Source organism: Lepisosteus oculatus, chromosome 2 (assembly GCF_040954835.1).
Source record: "Lepisosteus oculatus isolate fLepOcu1 chromosome 2, fLepOcu1.hap2, whole genome shotgun sequence".
In the NCBI taxonomy this organism is placed as follows: Eukaryota; Metazoa; Chordata; class Actinopteri; order Semionotiformes; family Lepisosteidae; genus Lepisosteus; species Lepisosteus oculatus.
The window spans coordinates 54,798,949-54,821,976 of NC_090697.1; the positions used below are offsets into that span (position 1 = coordinate 54,798,949).

The 23,028-nt window shown below is 38.3% G+C and overlaps 1 protein-coding gene across 3 annotated transcripts in view; it reads right to left on the reverse strand.

The window, feature by feature from the left end:
- Nucleotides 1-1,035: 1,035 nt before the first annotated feature.
- The window catches only part of LOC107077053 (hepatic and glial cell adhesion molecule-like), a 30,177-nt gene continuing 8,184 nt past the window's right edge, over nt 1,036-23,028 (reverse strand). Inside the window, exons 4-8 of one of the 3 annotated variants that reach the window (XM_069179197.1) lie at nt 21,425-21,520; nt 19,032-19,160; nt 12,038-12,280; nt 11,063-11,305; nt 1,036-10,462 (exon numbers count right to left, since the gene is read on the reverse strand). In XM_069179197.1, the coding sequence (XP_069035298.1) occupies nt 10,257-10,462; nt 11,063-11,305; nt 12,038-12,280; nt 19,032-19,160; nt 21,425-21,520 (917 nt within the window). In that variant the 3' untranslated portion in view covers nt 1,036-10,256. Of the gene's footprint in view, nt 10,463-11,051; nt 11,306-12,037; nt 12,281-19,031; nt 19,161-21,424; nt 21,521-23,028 lie in introns of all 3 variants that reach the window. The other 2 variants (XM_069179203.1, XM_069179200.1) reach the window with 2 other exon arrangements.

The following is a 23,028-nucleotide window of genomic DNA, read 5'->3' on the forward strand; positions in this document are numbered from 1 at the left end:
ACAATATTCAACCACTTGTGTATTGAAATAATGCTTTCTAGTGTATTTCTATTTCCATGTATATAAAGCACACATTTTAGAAATATCAGTATTACTTTGGAACACAAATAACTATTCATACTTGTTTTACTTTAAAGTAATCTCACAAGTAACAGGCTAGCACTGTTTGAGCAGTGTTTAAATCAATAGTTTAATAATTAACAGAGAAAAAACTTGCTTTTTTTACACATAAAACAATTAGAATTCTTAAAGAATCAAAAGGATAGTAAATAATACCATTTTGATTGGAACAGTATCATTTTGACTGAAACAGAGTTCATTCAGTTGTTACCGACCAAAACAAGGGCTTATAAATAAATTGGCAATAGTCAGGATCCCAGATCCATAACAGTTACTCCATACTACTGCCTCAATTAAAATATATCTTTGATTAATTCAACCAAATTAGAATTTCTAGAACAATATATGAATTATTTATTTATTTTTAAAAGTTTTAAAAATCATGTTGAATATCTAAAGAGAACTGTCTAGCAGCGACTGTTCTTTGTTTGCCAAACTAAAAGATTTTTTAAAAATCATATAAGGCAAGGTATTGATTAAATATGTGTATAAAAACCTTGACTGGTTAGTGCATACTGCACAGCCATGTTGTAACCTGGTTATACTGTATGCATAAAAACAGCAAGCCTTTGTCTTTAGTACCTGTAACTCTTACATCTCAGATTTTTCTTCTACCACTTCTTCCAATTCAGGGTTGCACGGGGCCCAGAGCAACAGGCTCAAGACAGGGCACATAAAGGATGGGACAATAGTCCATTGACACACATAAAGTATAAAGCACACACAGACATTCACTCTGGGACCAGTTTGTCCAGCAGCTAATTAACCTGCCAGTATGTTGATGGACTATAGGAGGAAACTTATGTTAACATGAGGAAAACACACAAACTCCACACAGACAAAACACCAGGTCAATAATTAAACCCAGAGCCCAAGCACTGTAAGGCAGTAATACTAATCACTGTACCACTGTGCTGCCAATATGACTGCATTTTTATTTAAATTTAATCTAAGAATAATATCCAGTACAGTACAGTACTAAGGCTCCACTCTGGATTATTGGTGAAAGAGGGTGGAGTGCTACAGTACTTTCTGGCATACAATATAATTATAAAACTTTATTTAATATTGTGCCTTTGCAGGTGGTTTCTCAAAGCACTTTACAGAACAACAACAATACAAAATACATAAGATATACACAATGAAAATACACAGTGAGAGGAGACAGTAGATGGTGGTGTACAATAGGAGCAGAGGGGTAAATAACAGAACCAGTTAAGTAAAGGCCCTTCTAAAGGAGGTTTTAGGTTTAGAGAAGGTGACTATCTGATATCATTAGGTATAGAGTTATACTGTTTCAAGCTGTACATTTAATGATATATAGCGCAGATGGGCTCCAGCCAGTCTTCAAGCTGGTTCTTTCCCTGAAATTAGAGGTCAATATCACCCAAAGGAATGTCCACCAGTTGAAGATCTGTAGTGTGGGTCATAGAATCAAACCTGATAGCATATAAACTGGAATACAAGTAATTTTTCTGTGGTTAATTCACTGACTTAAAAGTCTTTCAAGTTCACCTTTTGTATGGCATGTGAACCTCAAGAAGACAGACTGTTTTACCGAAGACAACAGTATGCTTCTTTGGCAGAGCTGCCTGAGCCTAGCGCAAGGAAAAGCTCTCTCTCCTCTAGCTGCTAATGGAAACCCAGACAGCTTTTACCAGCACAAAGTTTAAACTATTCAAGGATATTTGGACAATGAATTGTTGAGAATAACTTCATTAATCACATACTGTACTTCTTGAGAGCTGAATGATTATTAAAAAATACGTTTGATGTTTAGTTCATGATAGTAAATGTATTTACTTGTGTCTGAGAATATAAATGTGATATAAGTTACAGTATGTAGACTGATAAAACCTATAAGCCATACTGTAACACATTATAGTCAATGTGTATTTTCACTCTGAAGTTATTAACTCTGATTTTTGTCATCCCTGAGTGAATGATCAGCCATTGTTCAAGGCAGATTTTTTCACAGACATATACTGTGTTCCATTACATTGTTGTTTGTTATATATGTTTCGATTATATTACATTAATAAATTGTGCATTGTAAATTTAGAATCCTTGCATGAGACTATAAATTGTTATGTTTTATTTGATCCTGAAATTTACAGTTACAATTTCTGATTGTTACAGCAAATTAAAACCCCAAACCTCTTTACGGTGGCTTACTGAAAATATGACAGTAAGTGGTCGCAGATGGTGTGTCCTGATCTCAGCTAAAAGCCACCACCAAACAGTTGCTTGGGTAGAGAAGTACTGTACTAAGAAAGGGAGAATGGGAAGTGAGTAAAGGCATCACCAGCTAGCCATTACTGGAAGAATAGAAAAGGCAAATGATACAGATGAAGACTGTTTCCAGAATACATGTAAAATTTAAAAATGTATTAGTTGGACTTTAGTGCAGGAGGCAAAGGCAGATCACTGAGGTGAAATGGAAGCCAGGACCAACTTTTTGAATTTAGCAGTTAGCAAAACCATACACACACACAAGTGAAAGAAATGTTTGTGGAATCTACACACTGTTTTCCATGCATATAATCCTTTTATATTTGGATTGATGCTGTTTGCTGGCTAAAAATAAACATTTACACAAAAAGTACTAGCACTGGGTTCCATAGTGAACTACTGTATGGGTGGAAATCAGAGTACCCAGAGGAAACCCACATGAACACAGAGAGACCATACGATCTCCACACAGACAGTACCCCAGCTACAGGATAGGACAATGAACCCAGTGCTGCAAAGCAGCAACACTAACCACTGTGAAACCATGTCCCCTGCCATGACACTCCATTTAAAGTTTTTTAAAAATTTGCATATACTGTACAAAACAAGATGCACACAATGTAAAAATATTTCTGAACACTTTTTGGTGCTATATCAAGGTTAGATAAAAATTGACTACGTTTCAAAAGAACTGAATGTATTTGGACTATAAATGACATTTTTAGTTAATTTTATCTTAGGATTTGTAGACAAGGATTTTTGAGACAAGAATGGCATATTTGCATGGTAGATCACCTGTAGATTGAACTCACCTGAAAAATAATCAGGGGTTAGCCATTTCTACACGTCCACCTTGGGAATGCACTAATGAAGTTACCCTTCCCAAAACAAACATGAAATCTGCAAAACTTGTTATCAGGCATCCATCCATCCATTTTCTGCTTCTTTCAATTCAGGGTCACAGGGGAACCAGAGACTCAGGCAAGCAAGCAGAGCACAGAACACCAGTCCATTGTAGGGTAGAAATACAGACACAAACACACACTCACATCTAGGTTCAATTTTCTCAGAATCCAATTAACATACCAGTACTGTATGTCTTCAGACAGTGGGAGGTAACCCTCATGAACATGGGGAGAACATATAAACTCCACACTGATAGCACCCCAGGTACAGAATTAAGCTCCATGGAAAAAACAGATGCAGCCATTCAAAATGCACAGAGTATGCTGCGGTAAAACACAGTAGGCGTAGCACGTCTAAATGCGTCATAATGGTCATACAGCATCATACTGCAGTTATGATAATAGTATCGGGAATAACCTTCTAAAACTGTCAGGTGGAGCTCCTAAAGCTTAACCTCTCAGATATAACATTTGAGCTATCGCCAGAAAATGCCCAGTTACGAATCCTGGTCACTGCTGAAGGACAATCTCTTTTCAATTAAGAATTTAAGTTGTACACTCTTTAGACTTTTAATAATTTTAAACTGTATATTACAGCATGTTAATCATTAAACATTAAAAAGTCAGTATATTTTATAAAAGCAATTTGTTCAGTTGTACACAACCTTTCACCTTCATCATAAATCTTTTAATTATCCAGAAATATTTAATGCATCAAAGTCTTTACAGCAGAAATAGTTTTAATAATGAATGACCTTGGACAGGCTGTAAGCTCAAAGTATTACCTTGGTCCACTTTCTTTGTAACCATCTGCATCAGTTTAAGTGTTACAACAGAAAAATACTTTATTTTTTCATTGACAAAAAGTAACACCACAGCATTTCTTTGATCTGATCACATATTTGTTTCCAATCATACAAAGTAAGTTTTGAGAATCTCCAATTCACCATGCCTATAATGGTTTCCCGGAGATTGCTCATAAACAATATTAATTTATATTTATAATAAATAATAATTAATTTATAACATATTATATAAACTGTATATGGCTGGTATTGGTTTAAATAAAAAATACACACCAGTATTCCACTTTCTTCCTCTTTTCTTATCACCCCATCAACTCATATTGCCTGCCACCTAATCTGCTTAACCTTCTTGCTCACAGCTCCCTTGATCGCCCTCAGCAACCATCCACACCAGGCACTTTCCCTTGCAACAGAGCTCGCTGTATCACCTGCAATTACACATCTAACACCACACTCATTCAAGGCCCCATAGGAGAATTCCGGATCACCCAGATGACATCTTGTACCTCCAGCAACCTTATTTACTGTATCTCTTGCAGTAAATGCCCAGCTATCTACATTGGGGAAACAGGAAGGAGACCGCTTCAGAGAACATGTTAGGGCTGTGAAGATTAAAGATCTCTCCAAACTCATTGTTTCTCATTTCACCTCTGACAGCCATGACCACTTTAATTTCTCCATCTCTGTTCTCAAAGATGGTTTTCCAAACTCATACATCAGAAAGATTAAAGAAACACAAATTATCCTGCAGCTAGGATCACACCCCCTTCTCTTAACAAGACTCCTTTTCTTTTAAATTCTCTCTATTCATTGAAGGTTTCATTTCACACCTCTCTACACCTATTCTGACTTCACACCTCTTGATTGGCCTCTCTTTCTGTCCCCTGCTCCCGCCCCTCGCTCCTCCTCTCTCCCAGCTTTTGTTCTCCCGCTACATTACCTTTGCTTACTGCCTTGTCTTTTACACACCTGAAGAAGGCTTCGCGGCCGAAACGTGTTTTTTTTCTCCCCTTTTTTCAGCATGGAATAAACCTATTACTTGTTCCTTTGCATATAAATACATATATTTAGACCCTTAAATTAATATAGTTATTAATTTCTTTAGATATGTGATTCCACATTATATTCCCTAATAATTAAATTCTAAAAAGTATGCGTTTCTTTTACTGCGATAACGAGCGCAAGTATTCATGGAAAAGGTTAATCACTTAACTCAATTAAGTTTGAACGTTTTGCGATATTTAGAAATACCAACAATATACGGTAGTTTCGAAAATATTTATTATCAGTAATAACAACAGTAGTGGCAGTACAGTAGCAGTGTGAAATTATTCGTTGTTATTAATAAATCACTTAGCTTTAAACATGCTGTGATATTTAGAAATATAAAAAATGTCATAATATTTGCTATTTTAGTTTTTCAAAGAAAATTGTATTTGTTAAAAGAAAACTCATGGCAACAGCTGGGTTCAAAGCCCAGATCTCAAGTATACAAGGTACTTACCTAAACCATTACACCACACACATAATCACAGGTCAATGAGTTAAACTGATGCAGACATTTCCAAAGAAAGAGTACTACTGCGATAATTTGAGCTACAGTATATGAATATAACTATATCGTTATTAATTTCTTTAGAAACGCGATTCCATATTATATTCCACATTAGTCAAATTCTAAAATGTATGCTCCTCTTCTTTTTATGCTTAGCTACTAAAATTTCCCTTTAGTTGTAAAATTCCATATAAATATTCAATACTAAATGGATTAAAACATGCACAGTAAAGAGATTCAATGATTAAATTGTTTCACTAACAAACAATGCACCACGAGTGCCCCTGTCAGTCATTTTGGAAAGCCAAATCACGTATCGTGGTACAACGCAGTGAACTGTAGGTAATTTTGCGTGGTATGGGGTTGTACCATGCATTTTGAATGGCTGCATCTGTATGTGTGTAAGGCAGCTATGCTAACCACAGCAGCATTGTACTGCCAGCTTTATAAGATACAGCACATACTGTGAGTCATAACAACTTATTTTTCACATGTTTTGACATTTAATAACACAACATAGAATAATTATAACATTTAAGTGTTGGGAAGCTAATTTTATTTTGTAATCAATTACACATATCAGATTACATCCACAATCCAGATTACATAAGGGTTTCATTCCGCAATATTCTTTAAATAGATTTTTCATAACTCAAAAGCAACTCAATAGAATTTTTCATAATTCAAAGGCAACTCATTCTTAGGTGTCACTTGAACACTTATAGAAAATTACCATTATTCATTTCTCATGTATTTTCCCTAGATGTCTTAGTGACTGAGGAAGGAGGGACATGAGATTGGACACCAGAGCAGAACTGCAGGCTCACTAGAGTTTATAATTTTTAATAGTTTACAAGTGTGTGTGCTAGTCACAGAGGGAGTTAGAGAGCAAGAAAGTGAGAGAATGTAGTAAGAAGTCCAAGAAGTTTCATGAGAAAGGAGACTTTCATAGATTTCAATTATCTGGTTAAAGCAAGTCAGGTTTAAACTCTGAATGTGCAGGTTTACTACATTTTAAAAAAGGCAGGAATGTAGTGCATTGAATCCTTTATCATTAGAAGAAAAAACCATGGCAAATGAATATTCATCTTATTTCAGTAAAATGCAATAAATTACAGTTCCTTATGGATTATAATAAGGAGGATCTGCTTTAATGCCAAAATGCAGTTAGCCATTGCAAAAGCCAGACAAGAAACCCTTGAAAGATTCAAGTGAAGTTAATTTGTAAGTATGTAATGCAATGAAAAATCTACATTTATGATATATACAGTACATACATATTGTCAATACTTAAGTGCATTACTATGACAAGTGAAGCTCCTATTGAGGCCACTGTTTAGTTGTTCAATATTATTTTTATGCATCAGGAATTTAAGTAATATATACAGTACATATAGCAGACAAAACACAAGATTACCATCCGAAGTGCTGACAAGTCTTCTTGACCCAGTTTTTTCTAAGGGTTGTACAGTTTGTACTGTACCATAGTTCCAAAGAAGAAACACACAATGAATTTAAATGAATAAGGCACTTAATTTTATACAAGAAGAAGCAGGGAGCAGAGGGGATGTCAATCAAGAGCAACCAGATGTCATGTAGCAGTTCCTTTCGGGCCCTATGCGGACGACGCGATCCAGAATAGTGAAGATACACGAGGGAGAAAGTCATGCAGGAAAGGGTCAGGATACAGGGGGGCGTGTCCAAGGTGAACTGGTGTCCTGGGGAAGTGAGTCCAAACAAAGCCAAAGTCCAAATGGGGAATCCAAATGGGAGAGTAGAGTCCAAAGCCAGGAGATCCATCCAGGGGTTAAAACCATGAGCAGGTCGGGACCGGCGGGGCAGGGGTTAAGTAACAGAAAGTTAAAACCATAACAGAGCCAGACACAGCAGGACCCCGGGCTCTCACAATATGGAAATCAATGAGGAACCAGGAGTGAGGTCCGCGTCTGGCTTTTAAGGGGGAATAGGAATAGGGAACAGGTGCAGACAATGGGAAGGAACAAGGAAGGGCTGGAGTGCCCTTAAGAGGAGGGGTTAGCGATCGTGACACCAGGGTCATCTTATAATAGAAGGAATCCCTGGAGGCAGGTCCTCCAAACAGGCCAGGTCCAGCATAAGATGCCTTTTAGTTAGAGGTGGGTTAACTGCACTTTCTGCTGTTTTTATGTTTTGCTATGGTGTTACTCAAGTCTACTTTGAAAACAACAGTATCATCATCCTTGACCCACCTCCTAAATCCTAGGCCCAAAGGATATTGACACTTATGTTAGTTCCATCCAACCATTTTCTTACTGCTTTATCCAATACAGTGTTGTTTGCTGGAGTCTGGAATTTATTTCTAACTGTACACTGATGTTGTGAAATGATTTTCTGGTAAAAATCAGCAAAAAATGTTGTGGCTTTAAAAAAGGAAGCTGAAGTCCCCAGCATCTCTCATGACCTACCTTTCATTCTTCTGCTGTGGTTTTATTTTAAACAGTGCTGGTGATTTTGGCAGACTGGGAAATTCCAACCCTATAAATTGATAGCCATCTTGTCTCCACTCAGCAAGTTCTGGCAGATATTTACACAGTAACATGCCTCAATTGTCTTAATATACTTTGACAGATATATACCCTTTCAGTAGCCAGGCTGGCTCCCCAAGATTAAACAAATGCAAATGTGTTCATACTTCTCCCAGTAAACAACAAAATATGATGAAATATAGTTCCATATACTGTTGTTCTTGAAAATATAGATATCCACTCCAAAAACATTTTTAATCATCTGAAATGGTATAATGTTGTAATTAATATTATGATTAGTCATTTATATAAGTAATTTTACGACATTGGGAACTACACAATGTTTTAGAAAAAAATAAAACGTAAAAAATTCCACAAACCCAATACCCTTGGGCACCCAATTGACTCCACTGTCCCTCCACTCACGTCTCAGTCTTTCCCATCAGCCTTATGAGACCACTGGTTGAAGGGCTTCCTTCAGATATTGTCCTGCCCTCTGCAGCCAGAGGGCGCTCCTTCTCTGTCCTGTCCCTAGTTTCCTGTCTGCTGTCCTTCTGGTTTCTCTCTTTCCCTTGGGCTATATATTTCCGGATCTTGCACTCTGCCCTCGCTCAGCATTGACGTTCGGATGTCCTGGGACCCGCCTCGCACCAGGTCGCCCCACGTCCGCTACCTGAGGGCATAGGTTTCTATAAGGCACTCCTGAACTCTTTGCACTAACGAGCCCGGGCCTTTTTCCCTTCTCGCCGCTACTCATATGGGTCCTTTTCCGCTGTCCTGCTCTCCACGGTTAGTCCTTTTGGACATCCGTGACAGATATTAAGGACACTAACCATACTCTCCAACAGCTGCAGTTTTAAGGGCTCTGAATGCTTCATATTCACCATGGACATCACATCCTTGTACACTGTCATTCATCACAATGATGGTCTTACAGCAATCAAGAAAAAGCTGGACAAACGAACAGTGTTTGATCCACCAGCCCATACTCTTGTTCATCTGGTAAAACTGGTCCTCACACAGAGTTCCTTTTCTTTCAAAAACCTTTTTTATCAGCAGGTTAGTGGAGTTGCCTTTGGCAACAGTATGGGACCCAGCTATGCAAATATTTTTTGTAGGGTGGGTAGAAGAATGCTTCTTTGCCTCCTATACAAGCTTTGTTCCTGACCTCTACAGGTCATAAATTGATGACTGCATCGGTGCCTAACAACCAACTAGAACATTTCCTGCATTATTTCACCAATTTTCACCCATCCCTCAAGTACTGTATAAAGTTACATATCTTCCACTATTGTTCAATTTCTGGACATAAACCTATTAACCATCCATGACTCTCAACTTCTGTCTTTTACAAACTTACTGACTCACACAGCTATCTCCTGTACAGCTCCTTTACCCCACACATACTAAAAGCTCTCTCCCTTTTTTTAGTTTCTCAGGCTTTGACGACCATGCAGTGACAACATGGACTTCCATAATCAAGTCCTCAAAATGCACTCTTTTTTCATTAACACACGATACCCGATACATGTCATTGACAGGGCCCTCACTCGAATCACAAATAGCCCTAGGATTCTGTCTATGCCTTGGAACATTAATGGCAACTTTTCAATTTTACAAGATCACCCTCTTTCCCCATTATCTCATATCGTCAATCACCTAATCTGCACAATCTTCTTGTTCACAGCTCCCTCAACCAACCACAGCTACAGTACCATCCAGGCTATTTTCCCTGCAACAGAATACACTGCATCCCCTGCAAATATATGTCCAATACAATACACGTTCAAGGCTCCTCTCCAACTGGATCTCCCAGATGGACTTTTATATTTCCATCAACCTCATTTACAGCATCTTTTGCTAGAAATACCCAGCAATTTACATACAGCTGGTGAGACATGAAGAAATCTGATTTTTCATGGAACAGGTCAGAGCTCAAAGAATATGTTACTGAGCATCAAAGATCTCCCTAAAACAATAGTACCCAATTTCACCTTTAAAGGTCACAATCTTGCTCATCTGTCTGTGTTCTTTTTTTGTTTTTGGAACTCCCATTACAAAAAAACATCTGAAACCAAAATTACACACACTTCCCCCGTTCTCTTACTAGACTCATCTTCTTCAAAAATCCTCTTCATAAATTTGCAGTCAGTTCTTTATTCTCATCCTTTTCGTCCTGTCTCACTTGTGTCCTCTCCTCCTGGTCTTTCTGTGTTATGTTTGCAGATTCCCCTGTGTCTGTATCTGCCTCCTCCAGATCCTCTTGTGCTTCATTTATTTTTGGCTTTGAGTCTTCCTGATTCCATTTGTCAAAAAACTCGGCTTTCTTTAAAACTTGTCCTGGATTGCACAATGAGACAACATACAGTAAATTCTAAACTGTTGAAAATGTAAATTTTTCCAGTTTCTTCATTTTTACTAGAATGTGTCTCCTGTCTAAAACCCTGTAAATAATAAGGAAAGAGAACAATATACTGTACACCTATGTACAACCTTTGTAAGGGACAGCTACTCTTGTTTAACAATTATGTGATCTAACACTAACGTTCAATTACTCTTCATTGCAAAATTATAGGGACTGTTTTAAAAGATTGAAAGGTTGATGGGTCTTGTTGGATTTTGATGATGCTCTTTTCTTTCCTTAAAATGCAAGTCAGACACCTCCTCTTCAGGTTTAGAGAGACTGGAAATGGTCTACACAGAACGGCAAAACTTAGTGTAATGCAGTCTTAAAGAAGTCATGAACAGAGGAGCTATTTAGGATGTGGCTTAGATTCCTTATAAAAAACTCTGCACTAAATGTTTCTTTCATTAAGGTACTTCATGGCATTAGCAACTACAGTAATATTTTGTGCCTAAGATAGAAAATTGTGTTTTCATATAATTTCCTAGTTCTGAAGAGGCAAAGCAGACCTAAAGTACTATACACCTTCATGTTACCTTTCCCATGTTGTGCATTCGCCACTGTTTTCTCCTCTATGTCTCCCTGTGTCAGTTCTGTCTTCTCATCCTTTTCGTCCTGTCTCACTTGTGTCCTCTCCTCCTTGTCTTTCTGTGTTATGTTTGCAGAACCCCCTGTGTCTGTATCTGCCTCCTTCAGATCCTCTTGTGCTTCATTTATTTTTGTCTTTGAGTCATCCTGATTCCATTTGTCAAAAAACTCTGCTTTTTTTAAAACATGTCCTGGATTGCACAATGAGACAACATACAGTAAATTTTAAACTGTTGAAAATGTAAATTTTCCAGTTTCATTTTTACTAGAATGTCTCCTGTCTAAAACCCTGTAAACAATAAGGAAAGAGAACAATATACTGTACACCTATGTACAACCTTTGTAAGGGACAACTGCTCTTGTTTAACAATCATGTGATCTAACGCTAACGTTCAATTACTATTCATCATAAAATGAATTTCATAACCTCAATTTTGTGATTTTTGTGTTTTTGTGATTCTTGTGATTTTCGTGAGCTCGCAGAAAAGACATTTCATTGCCAGCAACTACTGCTGAATGCTGTATTGTTGTGCATTTGATAAATAAACTTTGATTTTATTTTATTTGATAGTGACTGTTTTAAAAGATTGAAAGGTTGATGGGTCTTGTTGGATTTTGATGCTCTTTTCTTTCCTTAAAATGCATGTCAGACACCTCCTCTTCAGGTTTAGAGAGTGGTCTACACAGAAGGGCAAAACGTAGTGTAATGCAGTCTTAAAGAAGTCATGTACAGAGGAGCTATTAGGATGTGGCTTAAATTCCTTATAAAAAATCTGCACTAAATGTTTCTTTCATTAAGGTACTTCAAGGCATTAGCAACTACAGTAACATTTTGTGCATAGAATAGAAAATTGTGTTTTTATATAATTTCCTAGTCCTGAAGAGGCAAAGCGGACCTACTGTACTGTACATCTTCATGTTACCTTTCTCATGTTGTGTATTCTCTGCTGTCTCCTCCTCCATGTCTCCCTGTGTCAGTTCTGTCTTCTCATCCTTTTCGTCCTGTGTCACTTGTATCCTCTCCTCTTGGTCTTTCTGTGTTATGTTTGCAGATCCCCCTGTGTCTGTATCTGCCTCCTCCAGATCCTCTTGTGCTTCATTTATTTTTGGCTTTGCGTCATCCTGATTCCGTTTGTCAAAAAACTCTGCTTTTTTTAAAACATGTCCTGGATTGCACAATGAGACAACATGCAATAAATTCTAAACTGTTGAAAATGTAAATTTTTCCAGTTTCTTCATTTTTACTAGAATGTGTCTCCTGTCTAAAACCCTGTAAATAATAAGGAAAGAGAACAATATACTGTACACCTATGTACAACCTTTGTAAGGGACAACTACTCTTGTTTAACAATCATGTGATCTAACGCTAATGTTCAATTACTCTTCATCGTAAAATGATTTTCATAACCTCAATTTTGTGATTTTTGTGTTTTTGTGATTCTTATGATTTTTGTGAGGTCACAGAAAAGACATTTCATTGCCAGCAACTACTGCTGAATGCTGTATTGTTGTGCATTTGATAAATAAACTTTGCTTTCATTTGATTTGATAGTGACTGTTTTAAAAGATTGAAAGGTTGATGGGTCTTGTTGGATTTTGATGCTCTTTTCTTTCCTTAAAATGCATGTCAGACACCTCCTCTTCAGGTTTAGAGAGTGGTCTACACAGAAGGGCAAAACGTAGTGTAATGCAGTCTTAAAGAAGTCATGTACAGAGGAGCTATTAGGATGTGGCTTTTTCATTAAGGTACTTCATGGCATTTGCAAAAGAGTGATATGTTGTGCCTAGAATAGGACATTGTGTTTTCATATTATTTCCTAGACCTGCAGAGGCAAAGCAGACCTACTATACACCTTCATGTTACCTTTCTCATGTTGTGCAGCTAGACATAATAGGTTTGGTGACTGCATGGGGATTTCTATATCCAGAGACAGTCAAAATTATTTCTCCAGTGATTCCTGATTAATTTGCAGAGGGCTCTTATTCACTTTCCCCTCTTGTGTCAAAGGAGTATAGCAGTGTTCACTGTATAATCTGCTTTCATCAGTTCAAAATCATACCTTGTTTTTCCACTTCATCATGTTATTAGTACATCACCTTTAACAGTCATTTCAGATCATGTCCAGATTGCAAAACTCTACAATAATCTGTGGTGTACACTCAAATGGAGAGATTAAGCATTTAATTCCCATCCTGTTGGCTTGTCACTATGCCTGGACATTTCCTTAATATATGAATTCATTTTTTAAACCAAAACTAATGATGGAATACAAAATAAGCACATTTACAGTATATATACGGTGGGTATAGAAAGTCACCACCCCCTTTCAAAATGTTCACCTTTTGTTGCCCTAAAGCCCAAAAAGAAGACAAATAAAATCAGACTTTTCCACTTTTATTTACAAATTCTACCTTGCAACATCCACGTGAAAAAAGAAAGCAAAATTTCTGAAAAAAAAATAACTGGGTTGGATAAAAGAACACCCCCCTGAGTTAATACTTGGTGGAAGCATCTCTTGCTTGAATTACAGCCTAGAGTCTGTTTAGATACATCTCTACCAACTTTGCGCACCTAGAAGGAGGAATATATGCCCATTCATCCTTACAGAATTGTTCAAGTTCATTCAAACTGTGTGGTGACCGTTGATGCACTGCCCTCTTCAAGTCATTCCAAAGATTTTCGATGGGATTTAGGTCGGGGTTCTGACTAGGCCACTTAAGGATATTCACCTTCCTGTCCTTCAGCCACTGTACGGTTGCTTTGGCAGTGTGCTTTGGGTCACTGTCATGTTGAAATATTAATGATCTTCCCACTTTCAACTTCCTGGCTGAGGGCTGCAGGTTTTATTCAATAATTTTTCTGTATTTTGCACCATCCATTTTCCCTTCTATCCTGACAGGTGCCCAGTCCCAGCTGAAGTGAAACAACCCAATAAGAGGATGCTGCCACCACCATGCTTTACTATTGGAATGGTGTTCTTTGGATGGAAAGATACTGCATATTGGCTTTTCGCCAGCCGTACCATTTTGCATTCTTGCGAACAAGTTCAATTTTGGTCTCATCTGACCCAGCACCTTTTGCCACAGGGACACAGAATCTTTAAGGGGCTTTTTAGCAAAACATAAACATGACTTGATGTAGCTTTATTTAAGGAGTGGCTTTTTTCTTGCCACTCTCCCATGCAGGCCAGATTTTTGGAGAGCTTTTGCTATTTTTGTCACATGCACATAATGACCAGTCTTTGCCATAAAGGCCTGCAGCTCGTTTAAATTTGCTATCGGCCTCTTGGTTGCCTTTCTGATCAGTCTCTTTCTTGCTCGGTCATCCAGTTTGGAGGAACGGCCTGATCTATGCAAGGTCTGGGAGTTGCCTTATGCCTTCCATTTTTTAATGATCTTGGACTTGACTGTGCTACATGGGATACTTAAAGCCTTTGAAATATTTTTATACCCATCTCCTGACTTATGCCTTTCTTCAACTTTATCTCAAAGTTATTTTGAAAGCACCTTTTTGCCCATAGGTGTCACGATCGTAAACCCCTCCTCTTAAGGGCGCTCCAGCCCTTCCTTGTTTTTTACTCATCTCCCACACCTGCTCCCTGTTCCAGCCCCCTTTTCAGTTCCCCTTTAAAAGCCAGATGCTGACGCTATTCTGGGCTCTGCAAGTCCGGGACCTGGAAGCGCCTGGTGCCGTTAAGGTTTTAGTTCCTGTTCCCATGCCGGATCTGACCTGCTTCTTGTTTTTAAATCTTGTTTGTCTGGGATGGACTGCCCGGTTTTGGACTTTTGCCTCCGCTTGGATTACCCCTTGGACTTTCTTCTGGATTGTTTGCCTCGGCTACACCTCCCCTGAACACCAGCACACCATGGACACGTCCCCCTGTTTTCATTTATGACTCCTGCATACCTTTTTTCCCCGTGTTTCCTCAGTCTACCCCAAATTTTGTCGTCTGCATAGGGTCCGGAAAGAACGCTTCCTGACAATAGTGGATTCTTTGCTTTGAAATGCATTTCCAAGCAGTGGAATCCTCTCGAAGCAGCTGCTTTTTATTCTGAAATAATCAAAATCACCACAAGTGGTGACAGGTGGGAGGCAATAAGTTTGTTGTGTGATCTGTAGGGTGATTGGTTATACCTGAGCAAGTTCACCAATGCAATTGTAAGGGGGGTGTTCACTTATCCAAATAAGGTATTTCACTGTTGTAATTGTCACGATTGCTAAACCCTCCTCTTAAGGGTGCTCCAGCCCTTCCTTGTTATGCACCATTGTCTGCACCTGGTCCCTAATCCCGCTCCCCCTTAAAAGCCAGACGCGGACCTTACTCCTGGTTCCTCATTGATTTCCACATCATGAGAGCCCGGGGTCTTGCTGCGTCTGGCTCCGTTATGCTTTTATCTTCCTAGTTCCTAGTTCTCCTTGCCAGTTCTGACCCGGTTCCTGTTCCCCCCCCACCGGATGGATCGCCTGGTTATGGACTTCAGCCCTTGTTTTTGATTTCCTGTTTGGATTCCCTACATGGATTGTTTGCCTGGATTCACTTCCCCTGGACACCTGCACTGCATGGACACACCCCCCGTCTCCAGACCCTTTTCCTGCATGACCGTTTTTCCCCTTGTGTCTTCACTATTCTGGATCATGTCGTCCGCATAGGGCCCGGAAAGAACTGTATGTGATAGTAATATTAATTAATTTTCAGAATGTTTTAGAATTATATTTTCACTTGGGTAATGTGGGTTACTGTGTGTAAATAAAAATGGAATACCCCTAATTTAATTTGTTTTAATTTTCAGAGTGTCATACAACAAAAGGTACAAAATTTGAAAAGGGGTGGTGACTTTCTATACCCACTGTAGGAGGGGATGAACAGAGTGGTAGATACTATACAGCAGTTTGAGGTACAGCTGAGGTACAGCTACTGAAAGGAAAGAAACACTTGTCCATTTGTTAATGACTGCATTCTTTTTTCAAGAACCTGGGGTGATAATCCTGGAATATGGAATGTTAAAATTCCTAACCATCACAAAACAGCGGTCTCTGTAAAATGCCTCCCTGGGGCCAGAGTTTCTGACATTGAGGCAAAAATATACAAATTTTCCAGCAATGAGGTCTCCACCTCGGTTGTTCACGCTGGAACTAATGATAAAAAGTACCAACAATCCGAGGTGTTAAAGAGCAACTTCATTTCTATGCACAAAAGAGCACAAAGAAAATGTCAGAATTTAATTGTATCTGGTCCCTTACCGATCCTATACAGAGGGGACGTACCCTATAGTAGGGTATACTCTCTAAATCGCTGGTTAGAGACTTGGTGTGCATCCAATAGAATAACCTTTATTAATAATTGGGACATTTTGGGGGAATGGCCTGGCTTTTATAAACGGGATGGTCTCCACCTTAACCAGAAGTGATAATTAATTCTATCCCAACATACAGCATTGAAGTTGCTTGCTTGACTACTAAGAGCACCACCCAGGCATCAGCCATGTGATCTTAAATCGTGTGCTGTCTGTACTCCCACCTCTAGTTCACCTCCTGTACCAACCCAGTTTCTCTACCACACGGCATCACATCAATCACAGTACTTTTCAGAGCCAGATATGAGTGTGAATAGACAGAGTATTGCAACTATCACAAGACCTAGATTAGAATTCAGACATTCCTTTAGGGGCTCTCCTGTTGACAATTTAATCTCCACTCCACTGGTTAACCTAAATCAGTTAAAACATGAAACAACCATAAAATACTTACTATTAAATGTTTGATTACTAGGCAACAAATCAGTTCTGGTTAATGGTTATGGTGCTTGAGACCAACTCAGACCTGTGCCTACTAACAGAAACCTGGCTTAGACCCACTGACACTATTCCTTTAGTTGAAGCCTCACCTAATGCCTATACTGTTTTACAGAAAGCTCGTTGGTCAGGGCGTGGAGGTGACCTAGCAGTCATCTTCAGTGAGTCTCTGAGAATTGAATTAAAAACTAGTAATGACTTTCACACATTTGAAGCCATGGTCCTTAAAATAACATCTGAGTTATCTACATACATTATTTTAGTGTACAGACCCCCAGGACCATATGCATTGTTTATTGCCGTATTTGGTGAACTGCTCTCTGATTTAGTTATTTACTTAGACAAAGTTGTAATATTAGGTGACTTTCACATACATATGGACAGACAGACAGACACCTTCAGTAAAAAATTCTTGTGTCTCCTTGACTCTGTAGGTTGTAGTCAGCAAATAACAGGACCAACACACATGTTACATATAACAGGACCAGCAGCCATATCACTCTGCAACTCACAATTGGCAACCTACTGAAGTTAAGCAGGTGTGAGCCTGGTCAGTACCTGGATGGGAGACCTCCTGGGAAAAACTAAGGTTGCTGCTGGAAGAGGAGTTAGTGGGGCCAGCAGGGGGCGCTCACCCTGTGGTCCATGTGGGTCCTAATGCCCCAGTATAGTGATGGGGACACTATACTCTAAAACAGGCACCGTCCTTCGGATGAGACATAAAACCGAGGTCCTGACTCTCTGTGGTCATTAAAAATCCCAGGGTGTTTCTCAAGAAGAGTAGGGGTGTAACCCCGGCATCCTGGCCAAATTTCCCATTGGCCCTTACCAATCATGGACTCCTAATAATCCCCATCTATGAATTGGCTTCATAACTCTGCTCTCCTCCCCACTGTACTGATAGGACTACTATAACTTCAGCACTTAACTCAGAGCATTTAAATGCTCAGCACGTAACCTATGCGTCATATTAGACACTAGGCTCTCATTTAACTCTCATGTTAAAACAGTATCGAAAACATCCTTCCTACAGTTAAGAAATATTGCAAAACTAAGGCAGTTTCTCTCCATTCAGGACACAGAGAAATCAATACATGCTCTTGTATACAGCAGGTTAGACTACTGCAATGCCCACCTATCAGGGAGCACCCACCACTCTTTCAACACCTTACAGCGAATTCAGAATGCAGCAGCTAGAATTGTTACTAGGAGCAGAAAGTACGACCATATAACCCCTGTAGCAATGCGGCAATGCTTGTTAATAAGACAGAATTAAGTATTGCGGTGCTTTCCCAAATGAGGCCCCATCTTTCTCTTCATCTCTGTGGTGCAGCCACAGAGAAGCTATTCATGGAGGCTGATTTAAAGATGTTTTCTTTTGATAAGGGACAGCTCATGATCAATGGTCATCCATTGGCCCCTATCTGTCTAGGGAGTGCCAGATGGACATCTGGACTGCATTCCTAGGTGTCAGGAGTAAGTGACTCATATCTCACCTTGATCAACCAATCAGGGACTGGTAGGGCCGAGTAACCCACATGGGACTCTGATGCCCATGGAACTTTCAGCCAATGAACGGGCTGAAGTTCCTCCAGGTAAAAACAGGCAACACAGAGGGCCTGAGACTTTTTTGGACAATTCTAAAGGGAATTCAAAGGAGAATTCCAGGGCAGGACGGCCCAGGAGCAGAAGGCTCCCAAGGGCAGGACATTCTCGCAGCGCGCCTCCTGACCATCCTGAGACTCAGCCCGGACAACCACGGAACGGCCAATGTGTCCGAGTGCCAGAACTTTCCTCTGTTCTAAGAGTCTAGAGCGGAGGTTGCCAGCATACATTATACATTATTAAGTGCCTTGGGGCAACCTTGTTATATAAAAATAAATGTAATTGAAATGAATAATCATATTTTTTGTTTTTCTTTATGATTTAAGGTCGGCCTTTGAGCGTCATTATAGTCATTATAACTTCAAAAACAAATCATCAGCCTTTAATGTTTCTTTTTGAAAGCACTGCTTTACTTTGGAGACTAGAATGATTTTGTATCCTTAGAATCGTATCGTGTTTTGATATTATTTACTATCTCTGCAATGGCAAAGCAGACCTACTGCACACCTACTCTGTTACCTTTCTCATAATGTACATTCTCCACTTTCTTCTCTTCCTGGTCTCCCTGTATGATGATTGTACTCTCTTCCAGATTATTTGGTATCTCAGTTATTTCTCTTGTTAAGACATTCTGATATCTGGGGCGTCCTGTATGAAAGAATGGGAAAACATACAGTATTTTGTTCTTGTTGGAAAACAGTCATATTACTCTGCATTGCAGAATCACAGTATGGAATGACTGAAAGACTGAATGGGATTTTGTATAATAATATACTCTTTTATTTCCTAGATATTAAAAACCACATATCTGCTATTCAGGGGTCAAAAGGTTGAGAGTAGTCTGGGAAGATGGGCAAGGCCCTTTCTTATACTGTCTAAAGGAGCCCATTAATAGTGGTGTTAATAGGAATTGACTTAAATGCCTTAAGTTCCACCTTTGGTTAAGACACAGAGATAGGGTTTGTGAGAAGATGCACACTGTTACAGGACTCAACAAATAAATGTAAATTACTGACATGGGCTTGATGATGCTATGGGGTTTCTTTTTTGGGGATAGCCAGAAGGATCTGGCCTGGGGTTCCAGATACATTTTGTTGTGTTGGCACAAAAAAAATACTGTATTTGTAATCTGCCTCAGCTCAACAAATCACTCAATCTATTGCACTTCATCATGTTAAGTCTGCTACACCTTCAACCCTCATTCCAGGTCAGGGACTGGTTCACATTGTACTTGTAGCCAAATTCTTCTTTATAGACTAATTACAACATTTTTAAAAATCAACTAGCACTACCCTTTCTTCATTTCATTTAATGTAAAACATTGGTATAATAGATGAAAAACTATTATTTGGATAACTTACTGATTAATTCCTATAAAAAGTTTTTTCAGCTAGACATGAGGGTAGCGAAATTATAAGGAATTAAACAACATAAACTACAATTGTTTAATTAATTATAGGTATACAGTACAAGTATTATACAAGTGCATAGCCCTTCTGTTTAACTTTTGTGCAAACTCAGATGAAGATCACCTTAACTAATGAAACTAAAAGTATAATTAATTACTGAAGAAAATATGTTACATAGAAAACAATACATATAGTAATGTAAACCAGCTTTTTCTCTGAGAATGTATGTGGACAGACTTAATTTAAAAAGGTAGATCTCCATTATATTTACTACATTACATGTAATAAAAATAAAAAATAAATTTGTGTTAAATTTTATTCTAGCTGCTGTTCACGGAATTTTACTTAAGTACCTGGTATATATTCTTTTTCTAAGAGAAGTTTCTGTTTTAACTGTTTTTCCTAATCAATAACGATTCCTGCAAAAAGAAGGGAACAATCCAAATAATAATGATGAATATCCAGTCAGATGATTCCTTTTGTTTTTTGTATACACTTCCATCCAAAAGTATTGGGACAAGGAATTCTAAACAGGAATTTTTGTTATGATCTTAAATTATATTTGCATTACATTGTAACATTAATTGTCATGAAAAAATAATGTGACTGATTAAGCTCTATAATAAATATGATAAATAAAGTTCTGCTTCTTAACTCAATTAAACCGCTTTATTATGAAGGAGCAAAAGTACTCCTTCATTATAAAGTACCCTGGTAGAATTGGTAGAATTATCATCCTATCAATTTATCTCACTTTGACTTAAGTTCTTGGAGGGATACTTCTGAATAGGAGCTTGGGTGTAGCTTGACTTAGTCCTCTGTTTTTAGGTGTAGAGTTTGAAGGCAGTAGTGAAGATCTTTAATTGAGAATTCAGTTTTGTTTTGCTCCTAATATGGTCAATTTTAGTCGTTTTTGTTAGGTTTTTTAAAATACAGCATATAAGGTTTTCTGTGTTATTTCTCGTTCTATAAATTACGAGGGGGCATTTGACATAATTGTGGGTAATTGTAATTTAGGGTAATAAAGCACAGTAGGTAAGACTGAGTAGGCTGAATTTGTCAGGGAAAGTCTAACAGAACTTGTAAAACGTGTTCATGTTACTTGTCTGATTTTGTTGCCAAATAGGATATTAGTTTAGACTTCAAACGTCAACCAAATTTCAGATGGTTATGCAAAAAGTTTATGGAGCTCAAAGGGTCACGGACAGCTATTTTGTCAAAGGGATAAGCCAACAAATACTGATTTTTACTTCTATTAAATCTCATTAAAGTAAATGTGTCCTAAAATTTATGTCACTTGAAATAACTGAATTAAACACAAAGTATGTTTTTGTTCATGTATGATATAATGTACTGTATGCTTGGAATTGTTCAAAAATAAAACACTTTATGTTGTATTGTTTGCATTGATATTAATCTCTTGATCACAAATACATTATTGACTGCAAAGCAAATATACGTCTGGAAGGCACTAAATGCCAAAATACAAAGAAGTTAGCTTACCTTTTTTAAGTATCTTACATAATAAGAAACCAAATATCCCAAAAACTAAAGAAATTAGAAGCATGCCAACAATTCCACCGGCAATCATTGCAGCATCTGAAAATAAAAGATTTTACATGAGCTATTTTTGCCACATATATAAATATAAATATATATCTTTACATTTGTTTTCCAGACTAAATCAAGCTAGACAAATTTACTTTTAAGATGTTTTTGATTTGCTTGTTTAACCAGTCATTTAAGGCGGTAGATTCTATATTATACCAAGAAAACCCCATGGCACTGTATTCAGTGTTTGCTTTAATAATGAATATAATGTGCTCAGATAATTTTTACAGCAGCACAAGAAATGAATTTGGCTTCAGCTTTGGACTAAAGCTACAGTATGTTCCAAAAGGTCACATTGCAATAAGTTAAATTTAAATTATGACTTAGATGTATTGAAAATGAAAAATATTACTTTTTATCTAAACAGACTTGCATTTGTACATCTGGGTATTTTATTGAAACACTTACTTTGATCTAGTCATGAGAACAAATTGATCTCTTACAATCTAAAACTTAAATCATTAAAGATTTCAAAATCATATTTTATGATTTTCATACTGTTTAAGCTTTTGAATATTTTAATAGTTAAATCACTTCAAGCTGAAAAGGGCTTTAGTTTATATTCAAAGAAGCACTGGAAATTGAAAATGTGTTCACCTGCAGTAAGACAAAATGTCAAGAATTCCCACATCTATTATTTACATTACTCTTGCTCAATAATTAAGGAAACAAGAGCTCCAGTGATTCGTTAATACCTAGTTACAATAATAAGGTCATGGCACACGTCACCTTTCATTTGGTATACCAACAAATCAAATGTACTAGAAAAATGTCAAAGTCCAGGAATGAAAACTTAGCTTCACATTGATTATTCTGAGAGACATAAGAATTATTATTGGAACCAATATTACCTGCTACATTATATTTTTAGTGGCTGTTATATACTGATGGAAGAAAGAAACGCAACACCTCCTCCTCCACACTCTGGCCCTCCCGTCAGCATGGAACAGGCTGAAGTCACTCATCCGTGAAGAGGACCTGATGCCACTGCTGACAAGTCCATCACAGCATCTGTCTGGCCCAAGCCAGTCAGGTGTTACATCTACAGTAGGAGGTGTGAGCAGAGGGCCTCTGACAGGTCGCCTTGCTCTAAGACCAGCAGCATGGAGCCTGACTGTCCTATCACTGATGCAAGCACTGTGTCTGCCGGCAGTTTTTGCAGCAGTATGGATGGCAGATCTGAAACGACTGCTCAGATGGACCAGTTTGATGTGTCGGTTCTGCTCTGGTGTGGTCACTCAAGGGCGACTGGACCTTGAACAGTCTTCTGTCCTGCCGGTCTGCTGAAACCTGCTCTGCAGTCAGGACACAGTGGAGCCGCTTACTCCAAAGTGACTGGCAACGCTGGCACATGACATGCCTGCCTGCAGCATGCTAATGGCCATCTCCCTTGCTTCTGGTGACATTTGAGGCATTATGGGATGCACAGAAAACTGACTAAGTGTGGCCTTTTTCTTGCAGTGACCTAAGCTTTGCATTAAGGTCTTTTTAAAGGT